At 48.4% G+C, this 22,108-nt stretch overlaps 1 protein-coding gene across 4 annotated transcripts in view; it reads left to right on the forward strand.

The window, feature by feature from the left end:
• qars1 (glutaminyl-tRNA synthetase 1) overlaps positions 1 to 22,108 on the forward strand; it is a 120,441-nt gene that overhangs the window by 23,432 nt on the left and 74,901 nt on the right. For all 4 annotated transcript variants that reach the window (XM_072473119.1, XM_072473121.1, XM_072473120.1 and 1 more), the window contains exons 7-8: positions 5,885 to 5,945; positions 21,933 to 22,004. In XM_072473119.1, the coding sequence (XP_072329220.1) occupies positions 5,885 to 5,945; positions 21,933 to 22,004 (133 nt within the window). The remainder of the gene's footprint in view (positions 1 to 5,884; positions 5,946 to 21,932; positions 22,005 to 22,108) is intronic.

A 22,108-nucleotide genomic window follows, 5' to 3' on the forward strand; every position in this document is an offset into this window, starting at 1 on the left:
TGAAGCGTATGTAATAGAACTCATGGTGCTTTTTGAAGACAAAAAAAAGGTTTGCTCTTGTGCCGTAGGCCAAAATTTATCCCTCGATCAATGTCCAAAAAACAGATCATCACTGATCACTTTGCTGTTTCTGGTATTTCCTGTGTGAAAATTAGCTTCGAATCTCCTACATTTACCAAGTAATTTTTTGGCCCCGGTTTTCGAGTCAGCAGCATGAAATGAAATGAAAACATAGAACATTACAGCGCAGTACAGCCCCTTCGGCCTCGATGTTGCGCCGACCTGTGAAACCACTCTAAAGCCCATCTACACCATTCCCTTATTGTCCATATGTCTATCCAATGACCATTTGAATGCCCTTAGTGTTGGCGAGTCCACTACTGTTGCAGGCTGGGCATTCTACACCCTTACTACTCTCTGATTAAAGAACCTACCTCTGATGTCTGTCTTATATCTATCTCCCCTCAATTTAAAGCTATGTCCCCTCGTGCTAGACATCACCATCCAAGGAAAAAGGCTCTCACTGTCCACCCTATCCAATCCTCTGATCATCTTGTATGCCTCAATTAAGTCACCTCTTAACCTTCTCTCTAACGAAAACAGCCTCAAGTCCCTCAGCCTTTCCTCATAAGATCTTCTCTCCATACCAGGCAACATTCTGGTAAATCTCCTCTGCACCCTTTCCAATGCTTCCACATCCTTCCTATAATGCGGTGACCAGAATTGCACGCAATACTCCAAATGCGGCCGTACCAGAGTTTTGTACAGCTGCAACATGACCTCATGGCTCCGAAACTCAATCCCTCTACCAATAAAAGCTAACACACCGTAAGCCTTCTTAACAACCCTCTCAACCTGAGTGGCAACTTTCAGGGATCTATGTACATGGACACATGGATCTCTCTGCTCATCCACGCTGCCAAGAATCTGACCATTAGCCCAGCACTCTGTCTTCCTGTTATTCCTTCCAAAATGAAACACCTCACACTTTTCTGCATTAAACTCCATTTGCCACCTCAGCCCAGCGCTGCTTATCTATGTCCCTCTGTAACTTGTAACATCCTTCCGCACTGTCCACAACTCCACCGACTTTAGTGTCATCTGCAAATGTACTCACCCATCCTTCCACGCCCTCCTCCAGGTCATTTGTAAAAATGGCAAACAGCAGTGGCCACAAAACAGATCCTTGTGGTTCACCACTAGTAACTGGACTCCAGTCTGAACACTTCCCATCAACCACCACCCTTTCTCTTCTTCCAGCTAGCCAATTTCTGATCCAAACTGCTAAATCTCGCTGAATCCCATGCTTCCGTATTTTCTGCAGTAGCCTACCGTGGGGAACCTTATCAAACGCTTTACTGAAATCCATATACACCACATCAACTGCTTTACCCTCATCCACCTGTTTGGTCACCTTCTCAAAGAACTCAATAAGGTTTCTGAGGCACGACCTACCCTTCACGAAACCGTGTTGACTATGTCTAATCAAATTATTCCTTTCCAGATGATTATACACACTATCTCTTATAAACCTTTCCAAGATTTTGCCCACAACAGAAGGTCTAGTTACCGGGGTTGTCTCTACTCCCCTTCTTGAACAAGGGGACAACATTTGCTATCCTCCAGTCTTCTGGCACTATTCCTGTTGACAAAGATGACTTAAAGATCAAAGGCTCAGCAATCTCGTCCCTAGCTTCCCAAAGAATCCTAGGATAAATCCCATCCGTCTCAGGGGACTTATCTATTTTCACCCTTTCCAGAATTGTTAACACCTCCTCCTTATGAACCTCAAGCCCTTCTAGTCTAGTAGCCTGAATCTCAGTATTCTCCTCGACAACATTGTCTTTTTCCTGTGTGAATACTGACGAAAAATATTCATTTAGCACCTCTCCTATATCCTCGGACTCCAAGCACAACTTCCCACTACTGTCCTTGACTGGCCCTACACTTACCCTAGTCATTCTTTTATTCCTGACATATCTATAGAAAGCTTTAGGGTTATCCTTGATCCTACCTGCCAAAGACTTCTCATGTCCTCTCCTGGCTCTTCTTAGCTCTCTCTTTAGGTCCTTCCTAGCTAACTTGTAACACTCGAACGCCCTTCCTGAACCATCATATCTCATCTTTACATAAGTCTCCTTCTTCCTCCTGACAAGTGTTTTGACTGCCTTAGTAAACCATGGTTCCCTTGTTCGACCACTTCCTCCCTCCCTGACAGGCACATACTTATCAAGGACACGCAGTAGCTGTTCCTTGAACAAGCTCCACATTTCCATTGTGCCCATCCCCTGCAGTTTTCCTCTCCATCCGATGCATCCTAAGACTTGCCTTATTGCATCATAATTGCCTTTCCCCCAGATATAACTCTTGCCCTGCGGTATATACCTATCCCTTTCCATCACTAAAGTAAACGTAATCGAATTGTGGTCACTATCACAATGTGCTCACCTGCCTCCAAATCTAACACCTGTCCTGGTTCATTACCCAGTACCAAAAGCCTCGCCACTCGTTGGCCTATCTACATACTGTGTCAGGAAACCCTCCTGCACACATTGGACAAAAACGGACCCATCTAAAGTACTCGAACTACAGCGTTTCCAGTCAATATTTGGAAAGTTAAAGTCCCCATAACAACTACCCTGTTGCTTTCGCTCCTATCCAGAATCATCTTTGCAATCCTTTCCTCTACATCTCTGGAACTTTTCGGAGGCCTATAGAAAACCCCTAACAGAGTGACCTCTCCTTTCCTGTTTCTAACCTCAGCCCATACTACCTCAATTGACGTGTCCTCATCAAACGTCCTTTCTGCCACCGTAATACTGTCCTTGACTAACAATGCCACGCCTCCCCATCCTTTACCACCTTCCCTGAGCTTACTGATATATCTAAACCCCGGCACCTGCAACAACCATTCCTGTCCCTGCTCTATCCATGTCTCTGAAATGGCCACAACATCGAAGTCCCAGGTACCAACCCATGCCGCAAGTTCAGCTCCTGGCATTGAAGAAGACACACTTTAAACCACCTTCCTGCCTGCCGGTACACTCCTGCAACTTTAAAACCTTACTCATGACCTCACTACTCTCAACCTCCTGTATACTGGAGCTACAATTCAGGTTCCCAAGCCCCTGCTGAACAAGTTTAAACCCTCCCGAAGAGCATTAGCAAATTTCCCCCCCAGGATATTGGTACCCCTCTGGTCCAGGTGTCGACCATCCCGTTTGTAGAGGTCCCACCGACCCCAGAATGAGCCCCAGTTATCCAGAAATCTGAAACCCTCCCTCCTGCACTATCCCTGTAGCCACGCGTTCAACTCCTCTCTTTCCCTATTCCTCATCTCGCTGTCACGTGGCACGGGTAACAACCCAGAGATAATAACTCTGTTTGTCCTAGATCTAAGTTTCCACCCTAGCTCCCTGAATTCCTGCCTTACATCCCTATCCCTTTTCCTACCTTTGTCGTTGGTACCACGTTGTGGACCACGACTTGGGGCTGCTCCCCCTCCCCCTTAAGGATCCCGAAACCACAATCCGAGACATCACGCACCCTGGCACCTGGGAGGCAACACACCAACCGCGAGTCTCTCTCGTCCCCACAGAATCTCTTATCTATCCCCCTAACTATGGAGTCTCCAATGACTAATGCTCTACTCCTCTCCCCCCTTCCCTTCTGAGCAACAGGGACAGACTCTGTGCCAGAGACCTGCACCCCATGGCTTACCCCTGGTAAGTCGCGCCCCCCCCCAACAGTATCCAAAGCGGTATACTTGTTACTAAGGGGAACGGCCACAGGGGATCCCTGTACTGACTGCTTCCTCCCAGCCCCTCTCACCGACACCCATTTATCTTTATTCTTCGGAGTAACTACATCCCTGAAGCTTCTATCTATGACCACCTCTGCCTCCCGAATGATCCGATGTTCATCCAGCTCCAGTTCCCTAACGCGGTTTCTGAGGAGCTGGAGATGGGTGCACTTCCCACAGATGAAATCAGCAGGGACACTGTCGGCATTCCTCACCTCAAACATTCTGCAGGAGGAACATTGCACTGCCTTCCCTGCCACCCCTCTAGATAAAAAAAGAAAAAGAAAGAAAGAGCTTACCTGTTATTCACTCCCCTTCTCAGCAAGCACTCACTCAGCAACCTCTGCGCCCCGCACGATAACACCTGAGGGAATATGAAAGAAAAACTACTTACCAGTCACCAGCCAATCCCTTACCTGCAGGCTGTGGCGTCACGGTTCAACTTCTTCCTGACCTCGAGCCTTCCTCTTGATCTTTACAGCGGTTGTTTTTTTTTGGTTAGAGGAGGGGGTAGGGAGGGAAACACTGAAGAAGTGTTTCGGGTTCAAGTGTCACTTGCCAACTGCTCCTCCACAAACTACCTTCAAATTAGGGTGATCACGACGGAGGTTTGCAAATTTCCCTTGCAACACCAATCAGCAGCTCCGCTCTACTGCCCTCTGCTGGATGCTTGTCTTCACTCAAACAGCTAGGGTCTTTAGCTCAGGTACACCTTCAAGTTAGGGTGACCACGACGGAGGTATGCAAATTTCCCTTGCAACACCAATCAGTCAATCAAAATGAAATGAAAATCGCTTATTGTCACAAGTAGGCTTCAATTAAGTTACTGTGAAAAGCCACTAGTCGCCACATTCCGGCGCCTGTTCGGGGAGGCTATTACGAGAATTGAACCATGCTGCTGGCCTGCCTTGGTCTGCTTTCAAAGCCAGCAATTTAGCCCTGTGCTAAACAGCCCCAGTACTGACTCTGTTCTGCACTGAACGCACAGAAAACTTCCCACAACAATCTGACCAATCTCTGAGGCAAGGATTTGGTTTTCCCAATAGCAGTTTCACTGCGGTGCCAGCTGTAGAGGATCTATAGCAGTGATTCCAGCAAGTCAGCGAAGCAACCAGCAAAAATTCTCAGACAGCAAACCAGGAAATAGCAAACGGGTTTTTTAATTCACTTTTTATAATTTGATCGAAAACCAGCTTGTTTGGGACACACTCTGGGATTAAGGTAGAAGTTAACAATGAGCCTCAATTAAAACTTTATTTTAAAAATTGATGTAATTTTTTTCGCATGGAATGGAGATATTTAACATTTTACAAATACTAATTTAATTTTTCAGGGCCAAAGTGGTGATTGAGCAGTAATTCTGACCTTGGTATACTGTTAGAAATCTGGTTGTGCCTCATTTAGCAAGATGTAAGTTTTTCCAGGATTTTTACAGCAAGACTTGGTAAAAAGTGAAGATCGGGGTCGAATTAGTCATTTCAAACTGATTTCCATCTGTCAGCCATCTGCACAGTGCAGCTGGTGGAGGAGCAGGAATTCACAGAAGCTTCTGGAATTCTGCAGTAAAGTACATGTGCAGACCCCAGAAGTTGCTGTTGGTTTCAGCAGAGTAATTGCAATGAATACTGATGGTTTGGCCATCAGCTACAGCTGCAAAATCTGAGCCATTGTCTCTAAAGAGCGTTGGGAGGTTATTATCGGCACTGTATAATCTCGAGGTTTTCATGCTGCCTTCCATGACTTCAGGTTAAGAAATTACTTGAATTGCTGGTCACTGTCTATGACTTGGGCCTGATGAGGTGACAGAGGGAGATTAGCACCCCTGGCGCCCACAGGCCAGCGAGAATGAGCACCTCAGGAGACGGGTAATTAGAAGCCAGAAACCTTTGTCTATTCTGGGCTCTGCCCCGAAGCTGTCTCCTTATCGGTACCTGCACTGCTCAGCCCGCTGTCCGGCGTGTACACGCGTGGCTGACTAACCGCTAACTTCACAGAGCTGCCTGTGGCTTCCTCAGTCTTAAACCGCAGCCACATCAACAGCGAGATTGGTGTCTCACTCAGAACATTTTTCATTCATTGTAGACCCCAAAACAGAAGGCACCAAGAGTGACAACCGAGAGCAAGGACAAATCTGCAAATAATGGTGAGTTAGTCTGTGTTTCAGCATTTAATCAACTTTATACATTTCACTTTAGTCTTGCAGACCTCTGTGGGTTTGCGAGTCTTGTATATAAAGCAGAGCATAACCATGTCCAATTAGATACTCTGCCTACACCCTGGAGTACCTGCTAGCCTGATCGCCAAAATAATATATTCAAACAATGAGCGATAGAGTCTGTATTGGAGCTGTGTTACTCTGTAACTCAGCATCAATTGCTTTAGCCATAGAGTTACTATTGCATTATGTTAGTTTTTTTTTTGCTGATGAGTGGTTTGAGCTGTACATCTTTCAATTTACTGGACAAGTCTGTAAAAATGAAGGTTTTCTTACCGTAAGAATGATGGCTGTTGTTTCTGGAGTTTCTAGTTCGACTGTAATGATTATTGAATATTGTACTCAATAAACGTTACTGAAATGGAACAAACTGATGATACAAGTTTGGAGAGAGAAACTCTGGACAAGACACATAATTTTTACTGTCGCAAGTAGGCTTACATTAACACTGCAATGAAGTTACTGTGAAAAGCCCCTAGTCGCCACATTCCGGTGCCTGTTCGGGTACACAGAGGGTGAATTCAGAATGTCCAATTCACCTAACAGCACGTCTTTCGGGACTTGTGGGAGGAAACCGGAGCGCCCGGAGGAAACCCACGCAGACACGGGGAGAACTTGCAGACTCTGCACAAACAGTGCCGGGAATCGAACCTGGAACCTTGGAGCTGTGAAGCAACAGTGCTAACCATTGTGCTACCGTGCTGCCCATCCCAGAGGCTACAAAGCGATATAGTGCGGTTAAGTGAGTGGGTAGCAAGATGGCAATAAGGGAAGGTGGTGGTGTAGTGGTATTAGCGCTGGACAAGGTCCCACAGAACAGATTACTATGTAAAAAAGCACATGGGATCGCGGGTAGTTCTCGAGATGGATAGAAAGCTGGTTAGCAGACAGGAAGAAAAGAATTGGAATGAATGGGCTTTTCGATTTGCAGGCAGTGACTAGTGGGGTATCGCAGGGATTTGTGCTAGGACCTCATCTGTTCACATTATATATTAATGATTTGGATGAAGGAACTAAATGTGATATTTCCAAATTTGCAGATGATATAAAGTTGGGTGGGAGGGTGAGCTGTGAGGAGGATGCAGAGATGCTTCAGTGGGATTTGGACAGGCTGAGTGAGTGGGCAGATGCAGTATAATGTGGATAAATGTGAGATTATCCACTTCGGTAGCAAAAATAGGAAGACAGATTGTTATTTGAATGGGTGTAAACAGAGAGGTGGATACTCAGCGAGACCTTGGTGTCCTCTTGCCCATCAGTCGCTGAAAGTAAGCGCGCAGGTACAGCAGGCAGGAAAGAAGGCAAATGGTATGTTGGCCTTCATAGCGAGAGGATTTGAGTATAGGAATAGAGATATTTTACTACAATTGCACAGGGCCTTGAGGCCACACCTGGAGTATTGTGTGCAGTTTTGGTGTCCCTATCTGAGGAAGGATGTTCTTGCTGTGGAGGGAGTGCAGCGAAGGTTTACCCGGCTGATTCCTGGGATGGCGGGACTGTCATATGAGGAGAGACTAAGTTGGTTAAGATTATATTCATTGGAGTTTAGAAGAGTGAGAGGGGATCTCAGAGAAACTTATAAAATTCTAACAGGATTAGATAGGGTAGATTCAGAAAGAATGTTCCCAATGGTGGGGGAGTCCCGAACTAGGGGTCATAGTTTGGGAATAAGGGGTAAATATTTTAGGACTGAGGTGAGGAGAGATTTCTTCACCCAGAGAGCGGTGAATCTGTGGAATTCACTCCCACAGAAAGTAATTTCAAGAAAGAATTATAATAATAATCTTTATTATTGTCACAAGTAGGCTTACATTAACACTGCAATGAAGTTACTGTGAAAAGCCCCTAGTCGCCACATTCCGGTGCCTGTTCGGGTACGCAGAGGGAGAATTCAGAATGTCCAATTCACCTAACAGCACGTCTTTCGGGACTTGTGGGAGGAAACCGGAGCACCCGGAGGAAACCCACGCAGACACGGGGAGAACGTGCAGACTCCACACAGACAGCGACCCAAGCCAGAAAATTAGATATAGCTCTTATGGCTAAAGGGATCAAGGTATATGGGGGGGTGGAAGGCAGGATCAGAATATTGAACTTGATGATCAGCCATGTTAACGAATGGCAGGGCTGACTCGAAGAGACAAATGGCCTCTTTCTCCTTCTATTTTCTATGTATGTTTCTATGTAGGGACTAGTAATCCAGAGACCCAAGGTAATCCTTGGGGATCTGGGCTCGAATCCCACCATGGCAATTAAAAGACCATGAAACCATTGTTGATTGTCGAATGTCTTTTAGGGAAAGTAATCTGCCTGCTTGCCTGTTTTTCCCCACATGTGACTCCAGATTCACATCAATGTAGTTGACTCTTAAATGCCCTCTGATACCGCCTAGCAAACCACTCACTTGTATTAAACCGCTACAAAGAAACACCAAGGAATGAAATTGGATGGACCACCCCTGGCACCGGAAGCTACATTGGCTGGACAGAGCCAGCAGAGGTGGCGGCACAGTGGTACGCAGTAGAGAGGGAGTTGCCTTGGGAGTCCTCAACAATGACTCTGGATCCCATGAAGTCCCATGGTCAAAGGTGGGCAAGGAGCCCTCCTGTGAGTACAACACAGCCCCCCCCCCCCCCCCCCTTCAGCTGATGAATCAGTACTCCTCTACTTGGAAGAAGCAGTGGTGTAGAATGTACTCTGGGTGGGGACTTCAATGTCCATCACCAAGAGAGGCTCGGTAGTGCCACCACAGACCGAGCTGGCCGGGTCCTAAAGGACAGAGCTGCTAGACTGGGACTGCAGCAGGTGGTGAGGGAACCAACAAGAGGGAAAACATACTTGACCTCATCCTCTCCAATCTGCCTGCTGCAGATGTATCTGTCCCTGACAGTATCGGTAGCAGTGACCACCGCACAGTCCTTGTGGAGACAAAGTCCCGTCTTCACATTGAGAATACATTTCATCACATTGTGTGGTATTACAACAATGCGAAATGGGATAGACGTCAAACAAATCTAGAGACTAGGCATCTATGAGACGCTGTGGTCTATCAGCAGCAGCAGAATCCTCGACAGTCTGTAACCTCATGGCCCGGCATAGGGGCAGCACGGTAGCCTTGTGGATAGCACAATTATTTCACTGCTCCAGGGTCCCAGGTTCGATTCTGGCTTGGGTCACTGTCTGTGCGGAGTCTGCACATCCTCCCCGTGTGTGCGTGGGTTTCCTCCGGGTGCTCCGGTTTCCTCCCACAGTCCAAAGATGTGCAGGTTAGGTGGATTGGCCATGATAAATTGCCCTTAGTGTCCAGAGTTGCCCTTAGTGTTGGGTGGGATTACTGGGTTATGGGGATAGGGTGGCGGTGTTGACCTTGGGTAGGGTGCTCTTTCCAAGAGCCGGTGCAGACTCGATGGGCCGAATGGCCTCCTTCTGCACTGTAAATTCTATGATGATGATATCCCCCACTCTACCATTACCCCAAGCCAGGAGATCAACCCTTGTTCAATGAAGAGTGCAGGAGAGCGTGCCAGGAGCAACACCAGTTTTACCCGTTATGACACCCTGGGCTAGTGCACGGTGAACTCCAGACCTGGAGTCCCAACACGAGTGAATTAACCAATAATATGTATATCTTCCTGAGATCTTTGACTGCTCCACTGACCTACAGGCACCAGATTTGTAAGTAAAACTTAATAACTGTTGTTTTAACAAGAAAAGAGATAAACATGTAATGGCGATAATGGAACAATGGTCTGCTAAACTAATTATTCGCCTCCCCCCCTCCTCACCTCTATCCACACACACACAAGATAGACAAAGTGGGGAAGGGCAGAATCAAAATAACGGGGGTAGCATGCCTCAACGGCTATCGACCGGTGGCCCTGATGTCTGTTATCATGAAATGCTTCGAGCGACTAGTCATGAGATATCAACACCAGCCTCCAAGACGGTCTCGATCCATTTCAGTTCGCCTACCACGGCAACCGATCCACAGCAGATGCCACCTCTCTGGCCCGAACAATCAACACTCGAACATCTCGACAACAAGAACACCTACGTCAGACTACATAGATTACAGCTCCGCCTTCAACACCATTATCCCAACAAGACTAAGAACCAAACTCTGCAACCTTGGGCTTGACCCCCTCCCTGTGCAGCTGGATCCTCGACTTCCTCACCAACAAACTGCAATCTGTCAGGATCGGCAACAGCACCTCCTCCACAATCGTCCTCAACACCGGGGCCCACAAGGATGTGTGCTCAGTCCTCTACTGTACTCCCTGTACACACACGACTGTGGCGAGATTCAACTCCAATTCAATCTATAAGTTTGCAGATGATACGACTGTGGTGGGTCATATCTCAAACAACGACGAGTCAGACTACAGAAGGGAGATAAATCACTTGGTTGCACGGTGTACTGAAAACAACCTCTCTCTAAATGTTGGAAAGACCAAGGAACTGATCATCAACTTCAGGAAGCGCAGCACGACACACACTCCCATCTGCATCAGTGGCTCCGAAGCGGAGATGGTCGATAGCTTTTAAGTTCCTGGGGGTCACCATCACCAACAGTCTGTGCTGGTCCACTCGCGTTGATGCAACAGTCAAGAAAGCCTAACAGCATCTCTACTTCCTACGGAAGCTAAAGAAATAAAGCATGTCTGCATCGACTCTCTCAAACTTCTACAGATGTGCCATAGAGAGCATCCTAACCGGCTGCATTACAGCTGGCATGGCAACTGCCCGGCACTGCAGAATGTGGTGAACTCAGCCCAACGTTTCACACAAGCTTGACAACCTCCCATTGATTCTGCCTACACCTGATAATAATCGCTTATTGTCACAAGTAGGCTTCAATGAAGTTACTGTTAAAAGCCCCTAGTCTCCACATTCCGGCGCCTGTTCAGGGAGGCTGGTACGGGAATTGAACCCACGCTGCTGGCCTTGTTCTGCATTACAAACCAGCTGTTTAGACCACTGTGCTAAACCAGCTGTTTAGACCACTGTGCTAAACCAGCCCCTGCTCCCGCTGCCTCAGGAACGCAGACAGTATTGTCAGATACCCCTTACCTAGGCTTTGCCCTCTTCCAGACCCTTCCGTCAGGCAGAAGGTACAGAAGTCTGAAGACCCGCACATCCAGACAGAGGAACAGCTTCTTCCCCAGAGCTTCTAGACTCCTCAACGACTCCCTCAGACTGATCTGTTCCCTGTAAGGACACTATTCACGGCGCCCTATGCTGCTCTTGTTTGGCCCTTGTTCCGCACTGTAACCAATCACTATTTGTTGGTGTACTATTTGTCAATGTGCTCTGTCGATTATTCTTTTGTCTACTATGTACATACTGTGTACGTTCCCTTGGCCGCAGAAAAATACTCTTCACTGTACTTCGGTGCATGTGACAATAAATATCAATCAATTAAAATGGGAATGAGAGATAAGTATCTTCGCTGCTGAGGTTATAGTCTTTATAATAGTTAGCGATCTTCTTAGGATGCGATGTGTTGAAACTCACCGCTTAGATTGGACCTTCAAGATTGTGCTTTCAATTAGAATCCGCAGGCGGTGGAATTTTCTCTGGGGAGGCGCTTTCACTTTTACTGTCCTGGGCTTTCACGCAGAAGAGCACCCTCAGGTCTGTTCAATTCTAACTTGCGTCCACCAGGTGGACTATCAGCCTCCAGTTAAATCAAGGATTCTCAACATGAGAATTTAGAATGGGTTTTCAAATAGCCCCTTTGCCTGCCTGTGGCGCTGGACTGGATCCTCTTGCAGGTTAAACTGACTGCAGAGAGAAAAGTCTTTATCCTGAACCTTCAGAAAGAATCCATCAGATGAGAGAATTTGGAGCTCTGGCTTCACAGTTGCCTAATCAGAATGGAAATGACTACCTGCCGACAGCTCACAATTTACGCAGAAAGAGGTATTTAGGCACAAGTCATCAGATGAGAGAGATCTGATTTAGTTCCCCAGCCTCTTGATCAGGTTGGCTAGATAGACAGCTTGCAGCCTTTTAATCGGAAATTAAACTTTCAAAGGTTGGATGGAAGCATTTAAATCGCCAGGCAGAGAGCTGAGAAAGAGAGAGCCCAAAACCTGCGGCCCTGCCTTCTACCGAGTCTAAGTAGAACTGAATGCAAAATGGAGTCTGCCTTTGCCAGAATGTTCTGGAACTACTTCAACCAATTGGAATCGAAAATCCAGCAGAGCCGATTGGCTGCTAGCCAAGTCATCAAAATGTGACATCACTGGACTATGCCACACAGCACACTGCAGTGAGGGGAGTCCTTGGACCAGTTCAAACAGCACTTTGTACCAGTTTATAACCAAAGTCTGCAGAATTGTGCAATCTAGCATAACAGGATATAAAAAGGGAACTAAGGGTCAGACAAGGATTTCAAAGAGGTTCCTTACATACCTTAAAAATGAGATGTCAACCTGCGAAGCTACAACACCGGATTACTTGCATACCAAATAACATAAGCAGCAGTATATATAAATGATTTGAAGGAAAATGTCGCTGGTCTGATCAGTAAGTTTGCGGATGACACAAAGATTGGTGGAGTTGCGGATAGTGAAGAGGATTGTTAGAGGATACAGCAGGATATAGATTGGTTGTGGAGATGATACCTCTTAAAACTGAATCATTAGCATGCCACTAGAGTACTTTTACATAAGTTTTATTCAGGATTGAGATGAATTATAGGACTGAGTAATCATTATTAAACATGTATTTTTAGGACGTAGCAGTAATAAGTAATCAAATGGGGTTTAGGATAGCTAACTTGACCAAAAGGACATTACTTCTGACATCTTGTCTTTGTGAAACAATTCAGGGTGCTGGTTCTGTTGTTCTGCTTCTCATAAACAGTCAGCAAGCTGCTGGGATTGTACACAGCTGTCAGGGTGAGGATCAACCATGTGCTGCTTGCGACTCTATTGGGAGAAGTTTAAACACTGCTTGCAATTCTATTGGATAAGTTTAAAAGAAGCGGCTTCAGGGATTGGATCGCGTTCAACTGGGGTGGTCTATTGATTTTTGAACGTTGTATAATTACTGTGTTCGGGTCTTTGTTCGGCAGAACAGGTCTTGGCCGATATCCAGTCTGTTCTCCGTGTACACGTAACAAGCTTAATTAAATAAGCCATCTTTGTCCAGGTTGTTGTGTTTGTCGTGTTTGTTCCGCTCTGTACTGAGCTACAGGGAATAACCCCACGTGGAAGCTGACTCAATACACAGGTCTTGAATCCGATCCTACAGAGACGTGGGCGGAGTAATGGCAGATGGAGTTTATCCGGGAAATGTGAGCTAATGCATTTTGGAAGGTCTAATACAGGTGGGAATTGTACGGTAAATGTCAGAACCCTTGGGAGTATTGACAGGCAGGGAAGGGCAGCACGGCCTGGGGTCACTGTCTGTGTGGAGTTTGTACATTCTCCCTGTGTCTGCTTGGGTCTCACCCCCACAACCCGAAAAGATGTGCAGGATAGGTGGATTGGGCGTGCTAAAATTGCCCCTTAATTGAGGGAAAAGATAATTGGGTGAGGAGAAAGGGAGCCCATTTCAGTCAAGAAAAGTAACATTTTTCTAAAAATGAATTGCTGCTAAAAATTGCAAAATATTTTTTTGAAACGGCGTTGAGAGCAAAAAAAGAAAGAAACCTGCAGTGTTTAGAAAATTAATCTCTTTTCAGTTGGTTTCCCCAGGCTTCTTGTTAAAGAAAAAGAGCTTCTGCAGAGTTAACTGGCTCAATCTGTTTTAAAAAGACCCACGAGCTCCCAAGTTATGGAGTGCACAGATCCTAGAAGAAGGTCTAGGTACTCCCCCCAATAAGGTGCTGGGACGGCTGGGGGTCTCCACGGAAGGGAACGATCGCATCAGAACTGAAAAAGATTCAAGCTGAGTATATACTTTTGAAATCGCACAACAAACTGAAGTCTTCAACGAGCTAAGCTGTTCGAGATCGGAGAAAACAAATTTCAGAGATGGCACAAAGGTAGCAAAACGGAAACAACGACCCTCAATTCCACATTTGGCAAATCAAAGCAGACGCTGGGGAAACTCAGCCAGATGTACGGCCAGGCAGACAAAGGCACTCTGAGAAGTTGTGATCCTGAAAGACCCTGTGAAGAATCGTTATGTAGCCATGGAAAAACATGAGCTAAAAAGAATGTTGAATGTTAATTCTGGCACAATTTCCTCAGTATCAGTGGCACCAGAAAGATGCACTTAATGAAGCTCAGGGAATTAACAAGAGGTCAGTAAGCAAGAAAACGGTCGTAAGGACAGTTGACTGTTTTTCAAGACCAAATGCAAAAGGGATTTGTAAACATTCAGCAAATGAAGACCGTCTCGAACAGCAGAAACTTGAGGCGCTTCACAGAGAAAAGGAAAATCTGTTGAAAGTTCTTTGTGTTACAAAAATTCCTCAGGACGAAGATTATTCTTCTGGAAAATTACGTGGAGATGCAAAATTATTTTAACATCAGCATGAACAAGTGAAGAACCAGTTGTCATAGAAGACTCGGGTAGAAGCTGCAAGGAACAGGCTGAAGAATCCGTTGAATGAAAACAGGCAGAGAAAGGAAAAGCCGTAGAACTTTCCAAACACTGAGCAGGGAATGAAGCCATACGTAACACAATTACAGAACAGACTTCGCCGGAGACAACAGATCTATCCAAGAATGAAACCAAAGTGAAGGACAGGACTCCGTTCTGCTGCAGGGAAAGAAAAGGCAGAGATCAGACTGGAAATGTAACTCTAACACTGGACTGCAAGGAACTACAAGAAGGAAAAGCACTGGATGTCTGAGACATGCTGAGAACCATTGAACTGAATGGAAAGATTCATCAGCTTGTGAAACAATTGAAAAGGAAAACAGCAAACAAATGTTTGGCTAAAATTGTGTAACAAAGGAATTGAAGGTTCAATTTGTGAAGCAACAAACCACGGAAAAAGAGGATTCGAGCTCACGCCAGTTGGAGTCCACATTCCCCTCGGAAGAAATGGGACAAACAGTGTCCGAAGAAAGCAGGGTGCAAATGAAGAGAAATCTAACCAACAAACAAAGAACAAAGAAATGTACAGCACAGGAACAGGCCCTTCGGCCCTCCAAGCCCGTGCCGACCATACTGCCCGACTAAACTACAATCTTCTACACCTCCTGGGTCCGTATCCTTCTATTCCCATCCTATTCATGTATTTGTCACGATGCCCCTTAAATGTCCCTATCGTCCCTGCTTCCACCACCTCCTCCGGTAGCGAGTTCCAGGCACCCACTACCCACTGCGTAAAAAACTTGCCTCGTACATCTACTCTAAACCTTGCCCCTCTCACCTTAAACCTATGCCCCCTAGTAATTGACCCCTCTACCCTGGGGAAAAGCCTCTGACTATCCACTCTGTCTATGCCCCTCATAATTTTGTATACCTCTATCAGGTCGCCCCTCAACCTCCTTCGTTCCAGTGAGAACAAACCGAGTTTATTCAATCGCTCCTCATAGCTTATGCCCTCCATACCAGGCAACATTCTGGTAAATCTCTTCTGCACCCTCTCTAAAGCCTCCACATCCTTCTGGTAGTGTGGTGACCAGAATTGAACACTATACTCCAAGTGTGGCCTAACTAAGGTTCTATACAGCTGCAACATGACTTGCCAATTCTTATACTCAATGCCCCGGCCAATGAAGGCAAGCATGCCGTATGCCTTCTTGACTACCTTCTCCACCTGTGTTGCCCCTTTCAATGACCTGTGGACCTGTACTCCTAGATCTCTTTGACTTTCAATACTCTTGAGGGTTCTACCATTCACTGTATATTCCCTACCTGCATTAGACCTTTCAAAATGCATTACCTCACATTTGTCCGGATTAAACTCCATCTGCCGTCTCTCCGCCCAAGTCTCCAGACAATCTAAATCCTGCTGTATCCTCAGACAGTCCTCATCGCTATCCGCAATTCCACCAACCTTTGTGTCGTCTGCAAACTTACTAATCAGACCAGTTACATTTTCCTCCAAATCATTTATATATACTACAAAGAGCAAAGGTCCCAGCACTGATCCCTGTGGAACACCACTGGTCACAGCCCTCCAATTAGAAAAGCATCCCTCCATTGCTACCCTCTGCCTTCTATGGCCTAGCCAGTTCTGTATCCACCTTGCCAGTTCACCCCTGATCCCGTGTGGCTTCACCTTTTGTACTAGTCTACCATGAGGGACCTTGTCAAAGGCCTTACTGAAGTCCATATAGACAACATCTACTGCCCTACCTGCATCAATCATCTTAGTGACCTCCTCGAAAAACTCTATCAAGTTAGTGAGACACGACCTCCCCTTCACAAAACCGTGCTGCCTCTCACTAATACGTCCATTTGCTTCCAAATGGGAGTAGATCCTGTCTCGAAGAATTCTCTCCAGTAATTTCCCTACCACTGAAGTAAGGCTCACCGGCCTGTAGTTCCCGGGATTATCCTTGCTACCCTTCTTAAACAGAGGAACAACATTGGCTATTCTCCAGTCCTCCGGGACATCCCCTGAAGACAGCGAGGATCCAAAGATTTCTGTCAAGGCCTCAGCAATTTCCTCTCCAGCCTCCTTCAGTATTCTGGGGTAGATCCCATCAGGCCCTGGGGACTTATCTACCTTAATATTTTTTAAGACACCCAACACCTCGTCTTTTTGGATCACAATGTGACCCAGGCTATCTACACCCCCTTCTCCAGACTCAACATCTACCAATTCCTTCTCTTTGGTGAATACTGATGCAAAGTATTCATTTAGTACCTCGCCCATTTCCTCTGGCTCCACACATAGATTCCCTTGCCTATCCTTCAGTGGGCCAACCCTTTCCCTGGCTACCCTCTTGCTTTTTATGTACGTGTAAAAAGCCTTGGGATTTTCCTTAACCCTATTTAACCAGGGCAACATAGTGGGATTGATTGGCAACTCTCCAATTGATCTTTAATATCCACCCCTTCATTGGTGCTTTTTATCAATTCATTTATAGGCTGGGCTTTCTGGCTAGGCTGGTATTTAGGGGCTGTGGGTTTCACTGGCTAGGCTGGTATTTACTGGGTGTGGGTGTGGCTGGCTAGGCTGGTATTTACTGGGTGTGGGTGTGGCTGGCTAGGCTGGTATTTACTGGGTGTGGGTGTGGCTGGCTAGGCCGGTATTTACTGGGTGTGGCTGGCTAGGCCGGTATTTACGGGGTGTGGGTGTCTCTGGCTAGGCCGGTATTTACGGGGTGTGGGTGTCTCTGGCTAGGCCGGTAACTACTGGGTGTGGGTGTCTGGCTCGATCGGTATTTATGGGGTGTGTGTGTGGCTGGCTAGGCCGGTATTTACGGGGTGTGGGTGTCTCTGGCTAGGTCAGTATTTCCTGGGTGTGGGTGTCTCTGGCTAGGCCGGTATTTACTGGGTGTGGGTGTCTCTGGCTAGGTCAGTATTTACTTGGTGTGGGTGTCTCTGGCTAGGCCGGTATTTACGGGGTGTGGGTGTGGCTGGCTAGGCCAGTATTTACGGGGTGTGGGTGTGGCTGGCTAGGCTGGTATTTATGGGGTGTGGGTGTCTCTGGCTAGGCCGGTATTTACGGGGTGTGGGTGTGGCTGGCTAGGCCGGTATTTACGGGGTGTGGGTGTGGCTGGCTAGGCCAGTATTTGCGGGGTGTGGGTGTGGCTGGCTAGGCCGGTATTTACGGGGTGTGGGTGTGGCTGGCTAGGCCGGTATTTAGGAGGTGTGGGTGTCTCTGGCTAGGTCGGTATTTAGGGGGTGTGGATGTCTTTGGCTAGGCCGGTATTTACGGGGTGTGGGTGTCGCTGGATAGGCCGGTATTTACAGGGTGTGGGTGTCGCTCGCTAGGCCGGTATTCACGGGGTGTAGGTGTCTCTGGCTAGGTCGGTATTTACTGGGTGTGGGTGTCTCTGGCTAGGTCAGTATTTACTGGGTGTGGGTGTCTCTGGCTAGGTCAGTATTTACTGGGTGTGGGTGTCTCTGGCTAGTCCGGTATTTACTGGGTGTGGGTGTCTCTGGCTCGGCCGGTATTTACTGGGTGTGGGTGTGGCTGGCTAGTCTGGTGTTTACGGGGCTGGTATTTACAGGGTGTGAGTGTCTCTGGTTAGGCCGGTATTTACTGGGTGTGGGTATCTCTGGCTAGGCCGGTATTTACTGGGTGTGGGTGTCTCTGGCTAGGTCAGTATTTACTGGGTGTGGGTGACTCTGGCTAGTCCGGTATTTACGGGGTGTGGGTGTCTCTGGCTAGGCCGGTATTTACGGGGTGTGGGTGTGGCTGGCTAGACCAGTATTTACGGGGTGAGGGTGTGGCTGGCTAGGCCGGTATTACGGGGTGTGGGTGTCTCTGGCTAGGCCGGTATTTACGGGGTGTGGGTGTGGCTGGCTAGGCCGGTATTTACGGGGTGTGGGTGTGGCTGGCTAGGCCGGTATTTAGGAGGTGTGGGTGTCTCTGGCTAGGCCGGTATTTATGGGGTGTGGGTGTCTTTGGCTAGGCTGGTATTTACGGGGTGTGGGTGTCGCTGGCTAGGCCGGTATTTACAGGGTGTGGGTGTCGCTCGCTAGGCCGGTATTCACGGGGTGTAGGTGTCTCTGGCTAGGCCGGATTTACATGGTGTGGGTGTGGCTGGCTAGGCCGGTATTCACGGGGTGTGGGTTTCACTGGCTAGGCCGGTATTTACAGGGTATGGGTGTGGCTGGCTATGCCGGTATTTACGGGGTGTGGGTGTGGCTGGCTAGGCCGGTATTTACGGGGTGTGGGTGTGGCTGGCTAGGCTGGTATTTATGGGGTGTGGGTGTCTCTGGCTAGGCCGGTATTTACGGGGTGTGGGTGTGGCCGGCTAGGCCGGTATTTACGGGGTGTGGGTGTGGCTGGCTAGGCCGGTATTTAGGAGGTGTGGGTGTCTCTGGCTAGGCCGGTATTTAGGAGGTGTGGGTGTCTTTGGCTAGGCCGGTATTTACGGGGTGTGTGTGTCGCTGGCTAGGCCGGTATTTACAGGGTGTGGGTGTCGCTCGCTAGGCCGGTATTCACGGCGTGTAGGTGTCTCTGGCTAGGTCGGTATTTACGGGGTGTGGGTGCCTCTGGCTAGGCCGGATTTACAGGGTGTGGGTGTGGCTGGCTAGGCCGGTATTCACGGGGTGTGGGTTTCACTGGCTAGGCCGGTATTTACAGGGTGTGGGTGTGGCTGGCTAGGCCGGTATTTATTGGGTGTGGGTGTCTGGCTAGGCCGGTATTTATTGGGTGTGGCTGGCTAGGCCGGTATTTACAGGGTGTGGGTGTCTCTGGCTAGTCCGGTGTTTACGGGGTGTGGGTGTCGCTGACTAGGTCGGTATTTACTGGGTGTGGGTGTCTCTGGCTAGGCCGGTATTTACTGGGTGTGGGTGTCGCTAACTAGGCCGGTATTTACGGGGTGTGGGTGTCGCTGGCTAGTCCGGTGTTTACGGGGTGTGGGTGTCGCTGGCTAGGCCGATATTTACTGGGTGTGGGTGTCTCTGGCTAGGCCGGTATTTACTGGGTGTGGGTGTCTCTGGCTAGGCTGGATTTACTGGGTGTGGGTGTCTCTGGCTAGGCCGGTATTTACGGGGTGTGTGTGTGGCTGGCTAGGCCGGTATTTACTGGGTGTGGGTGTCTCTGGCTAGGCCGGTATTTACTGGGTGTGGGTGTCGCTGACTAGGCCGGTATTTACTGGGTGTGGGTGTCGCTGACTAGGCCGGTATTTACGGGGTGTGGGTGTCGCTGGCTAGTCCGGTGTTTACGGGGTGTGGGTGTCGCTGGCTAGGCCGGTATTTACTGGGTGTGGGTGTTGCTGACTATGCCGGTATTTACTGGGTGTGGGTGTCTCTGGCTAGGCTGGTATTTACTGGGTGTGGGTGTCTCTGGCTAGGCCGGTATTTACGGGGTGTGTGTGTGGCTGGCTAGGCCGGTATTTACTGGGTGTGGGTGTCTCTGGCTAGGCCGGTATTTACTGGGTGTGGGTGTCGCTGACTAGGCCGGTATTTACGGGGTGTGGGTGTCGCTGGCTAGTCCGGTGTTTACGGGGTGTGGGTGTCTCTGGATAGGCCGGTATTTACTGGGTGTGGGTGTCGCTGACTAGGCCGGAATTTACGGGGTGTGGGTGTCGCTGGCTAGTCCGGTGTTTACGGGGTGTGGGTGTCGCTGACTAGGCCGGTATTTACTGGGTGTGGGTGTCGCTGACTAGGCCGGTATTTACGGGGTGTGGGTGTCGCTGGCTAGTCCGGTGTTTACGGGGTGTGGGTGTCTCTGGATAGGCCGGTATTTACTGGGTGTGGGTGTCGCTGACTAGGCCGGAATTTACGGGGTGTGGGTGTCGCTGGCTAGTCCGGTGTTTACGGGGTGTGGGTGTCGCTGACTAGGCTGGTATTTACTGGGTGTGGGTGTCGCTGACTAGGCCGGTATTTACTGGGTGTGGGTGTCTCTGGCTAGGCTGGTATTTACTGGGTGTGGGTGTCTCTGGCTAGGCCGGTATTTACGGGGTGTGTGTGTGGCTGGCTAGGCCGGTATTTACTGGGTGTGGGTGTCTCTGGCTAGGCCGGTATTTACTGGGTGTGGGTGTCGCTGACTAGGCCGTTATTTACGGGGTGTGGGTGTCGCTGGCTAGTCCGGTGTTTACGGGGTGTGGGTGTCTCTGGATAGGCCGGTATTTACTGGGTGTGGGTGTCGCTGACTAGGCCGGAATTTACGGGGTGTGGGTGTCGCTGGCTAGTCCGGTGTTTACGGGGTGTGGGTGTCGCTGGCTAGGCCGGTATTTACTGGGTGTGGGTGTCTCTGGCTAGGCCGGTATTTACTGGGTGTGGGTGTCTCTGGCTAGGCTGGATTTACTGGGTGTGGGTGTCTCTGGCTAGGCCGGTATTTACGGGGTGTGTGTGTGGCTGGCTAGGCCGTTATTTACTGGGTGTGGGTGTCTCTGGCTAGGCCGGTATTTACTGGGTGTGCGTGTCGCTGACTAGGCCGGTATTTACTGGGTGTGGGTGTCTCTGGCTCGGCCCGTATTTACTGGGTGTGGGTGTCTCTGGCTAGGCCGGTATTTACTGGGTGTGGGTGTCGCTGGCTAGTCCGGAGTTTATTGCCCATCCCCAGTCTTGTACTGGTACCTGCTGCAAGAATTGATGTTGTGGCCAATTGTGTCACAAAAATGCACAGATTTGGTCGATTGGCCATTGTAAATTGCCCCTTAGTGTCCAAAGGTTATGTGGGGATAGAGTGGAGAGTAGGTCTCGGAGAGGCTGCTCTTTCGGCGCGTTGGTGTGAACCTGATGGGCCGAATGGCCTCCTGCACAGTTGGGGTTCTGTGAAAATCTAGAAACTCCTGTCCCTTCTGAAAAACCTCATCAGCTACTGGAAGGAAACCAGAAATGTGATTTTACTGAACAGTATCAGTGAATAATCAACAGAAATAGAAACGCTTCATCTTATTAATGGAACGAGTGCAGTGTCCGTGATCTCAGATGATTAAATTACTCAATAGGGTAGATGGCAAGATTATTGCTTCTGATGGGGGTGTCCAGAACAAGGGGGAATGCGATCTAAAATGAGACTGAGCCGGTCAGGGGTGATGTCCGGAAGCACTCCTTCACACAAAGGGCACTGGAATTCTGGAACTCTATCCCCAACATCTCCACCACCCCCCCTCCCCCAAAAAATACTGCTGAGGCTAGGGAGGGTCAAATGACAATTCCTAAACTCGGGTTGATGGATTTTTATTGGGTACAGAGCTGAAAGGTTACGGAACCAAGATGAATAGATGGAGTTAGGATACAGATCGGCCCTGATCTAGTTAATACGTTGAACAGGCTTGAGGGACTGGATGGCCTCTTGCAGTTAGTAACTTTATTCCAGGCGAAACTGGCCTGAAGTGTAAATATTTGTTTTTCCTCTTCTGCTACTTGCAGGTGAGCTGAAGGTGGAATCGGCCTCTCTCATGGATCAGCTGCGTGGCGAGGCAATTACGTTTCATAAGCCTGGTGAGTGATGGTGCCTATTCTACTCCAGAAAGCCAGGCGGTGACGGACCGAGCTGGAACCTATCTGTACACTGGTCACTTCTACATGTTACAAACACCTAACAG

This window comes from Scyliorhinus torazame, chromosome 13 (assembly GCF_047496885.1).
Source record: "Scyliorhinus torazame isolate Kashiwa2021f chromosome 13, sScyTor2.1, whole genome shotgun sequence".
Classification (NCBI taxonomy): domain Eukaryota; kingdom Metazoa; phylum Chordata; class Chondrichthyes; order Carcharhiniformes; family Scyliorhinidae; genus Scyliorhinus; species Scyliorhinus torazame.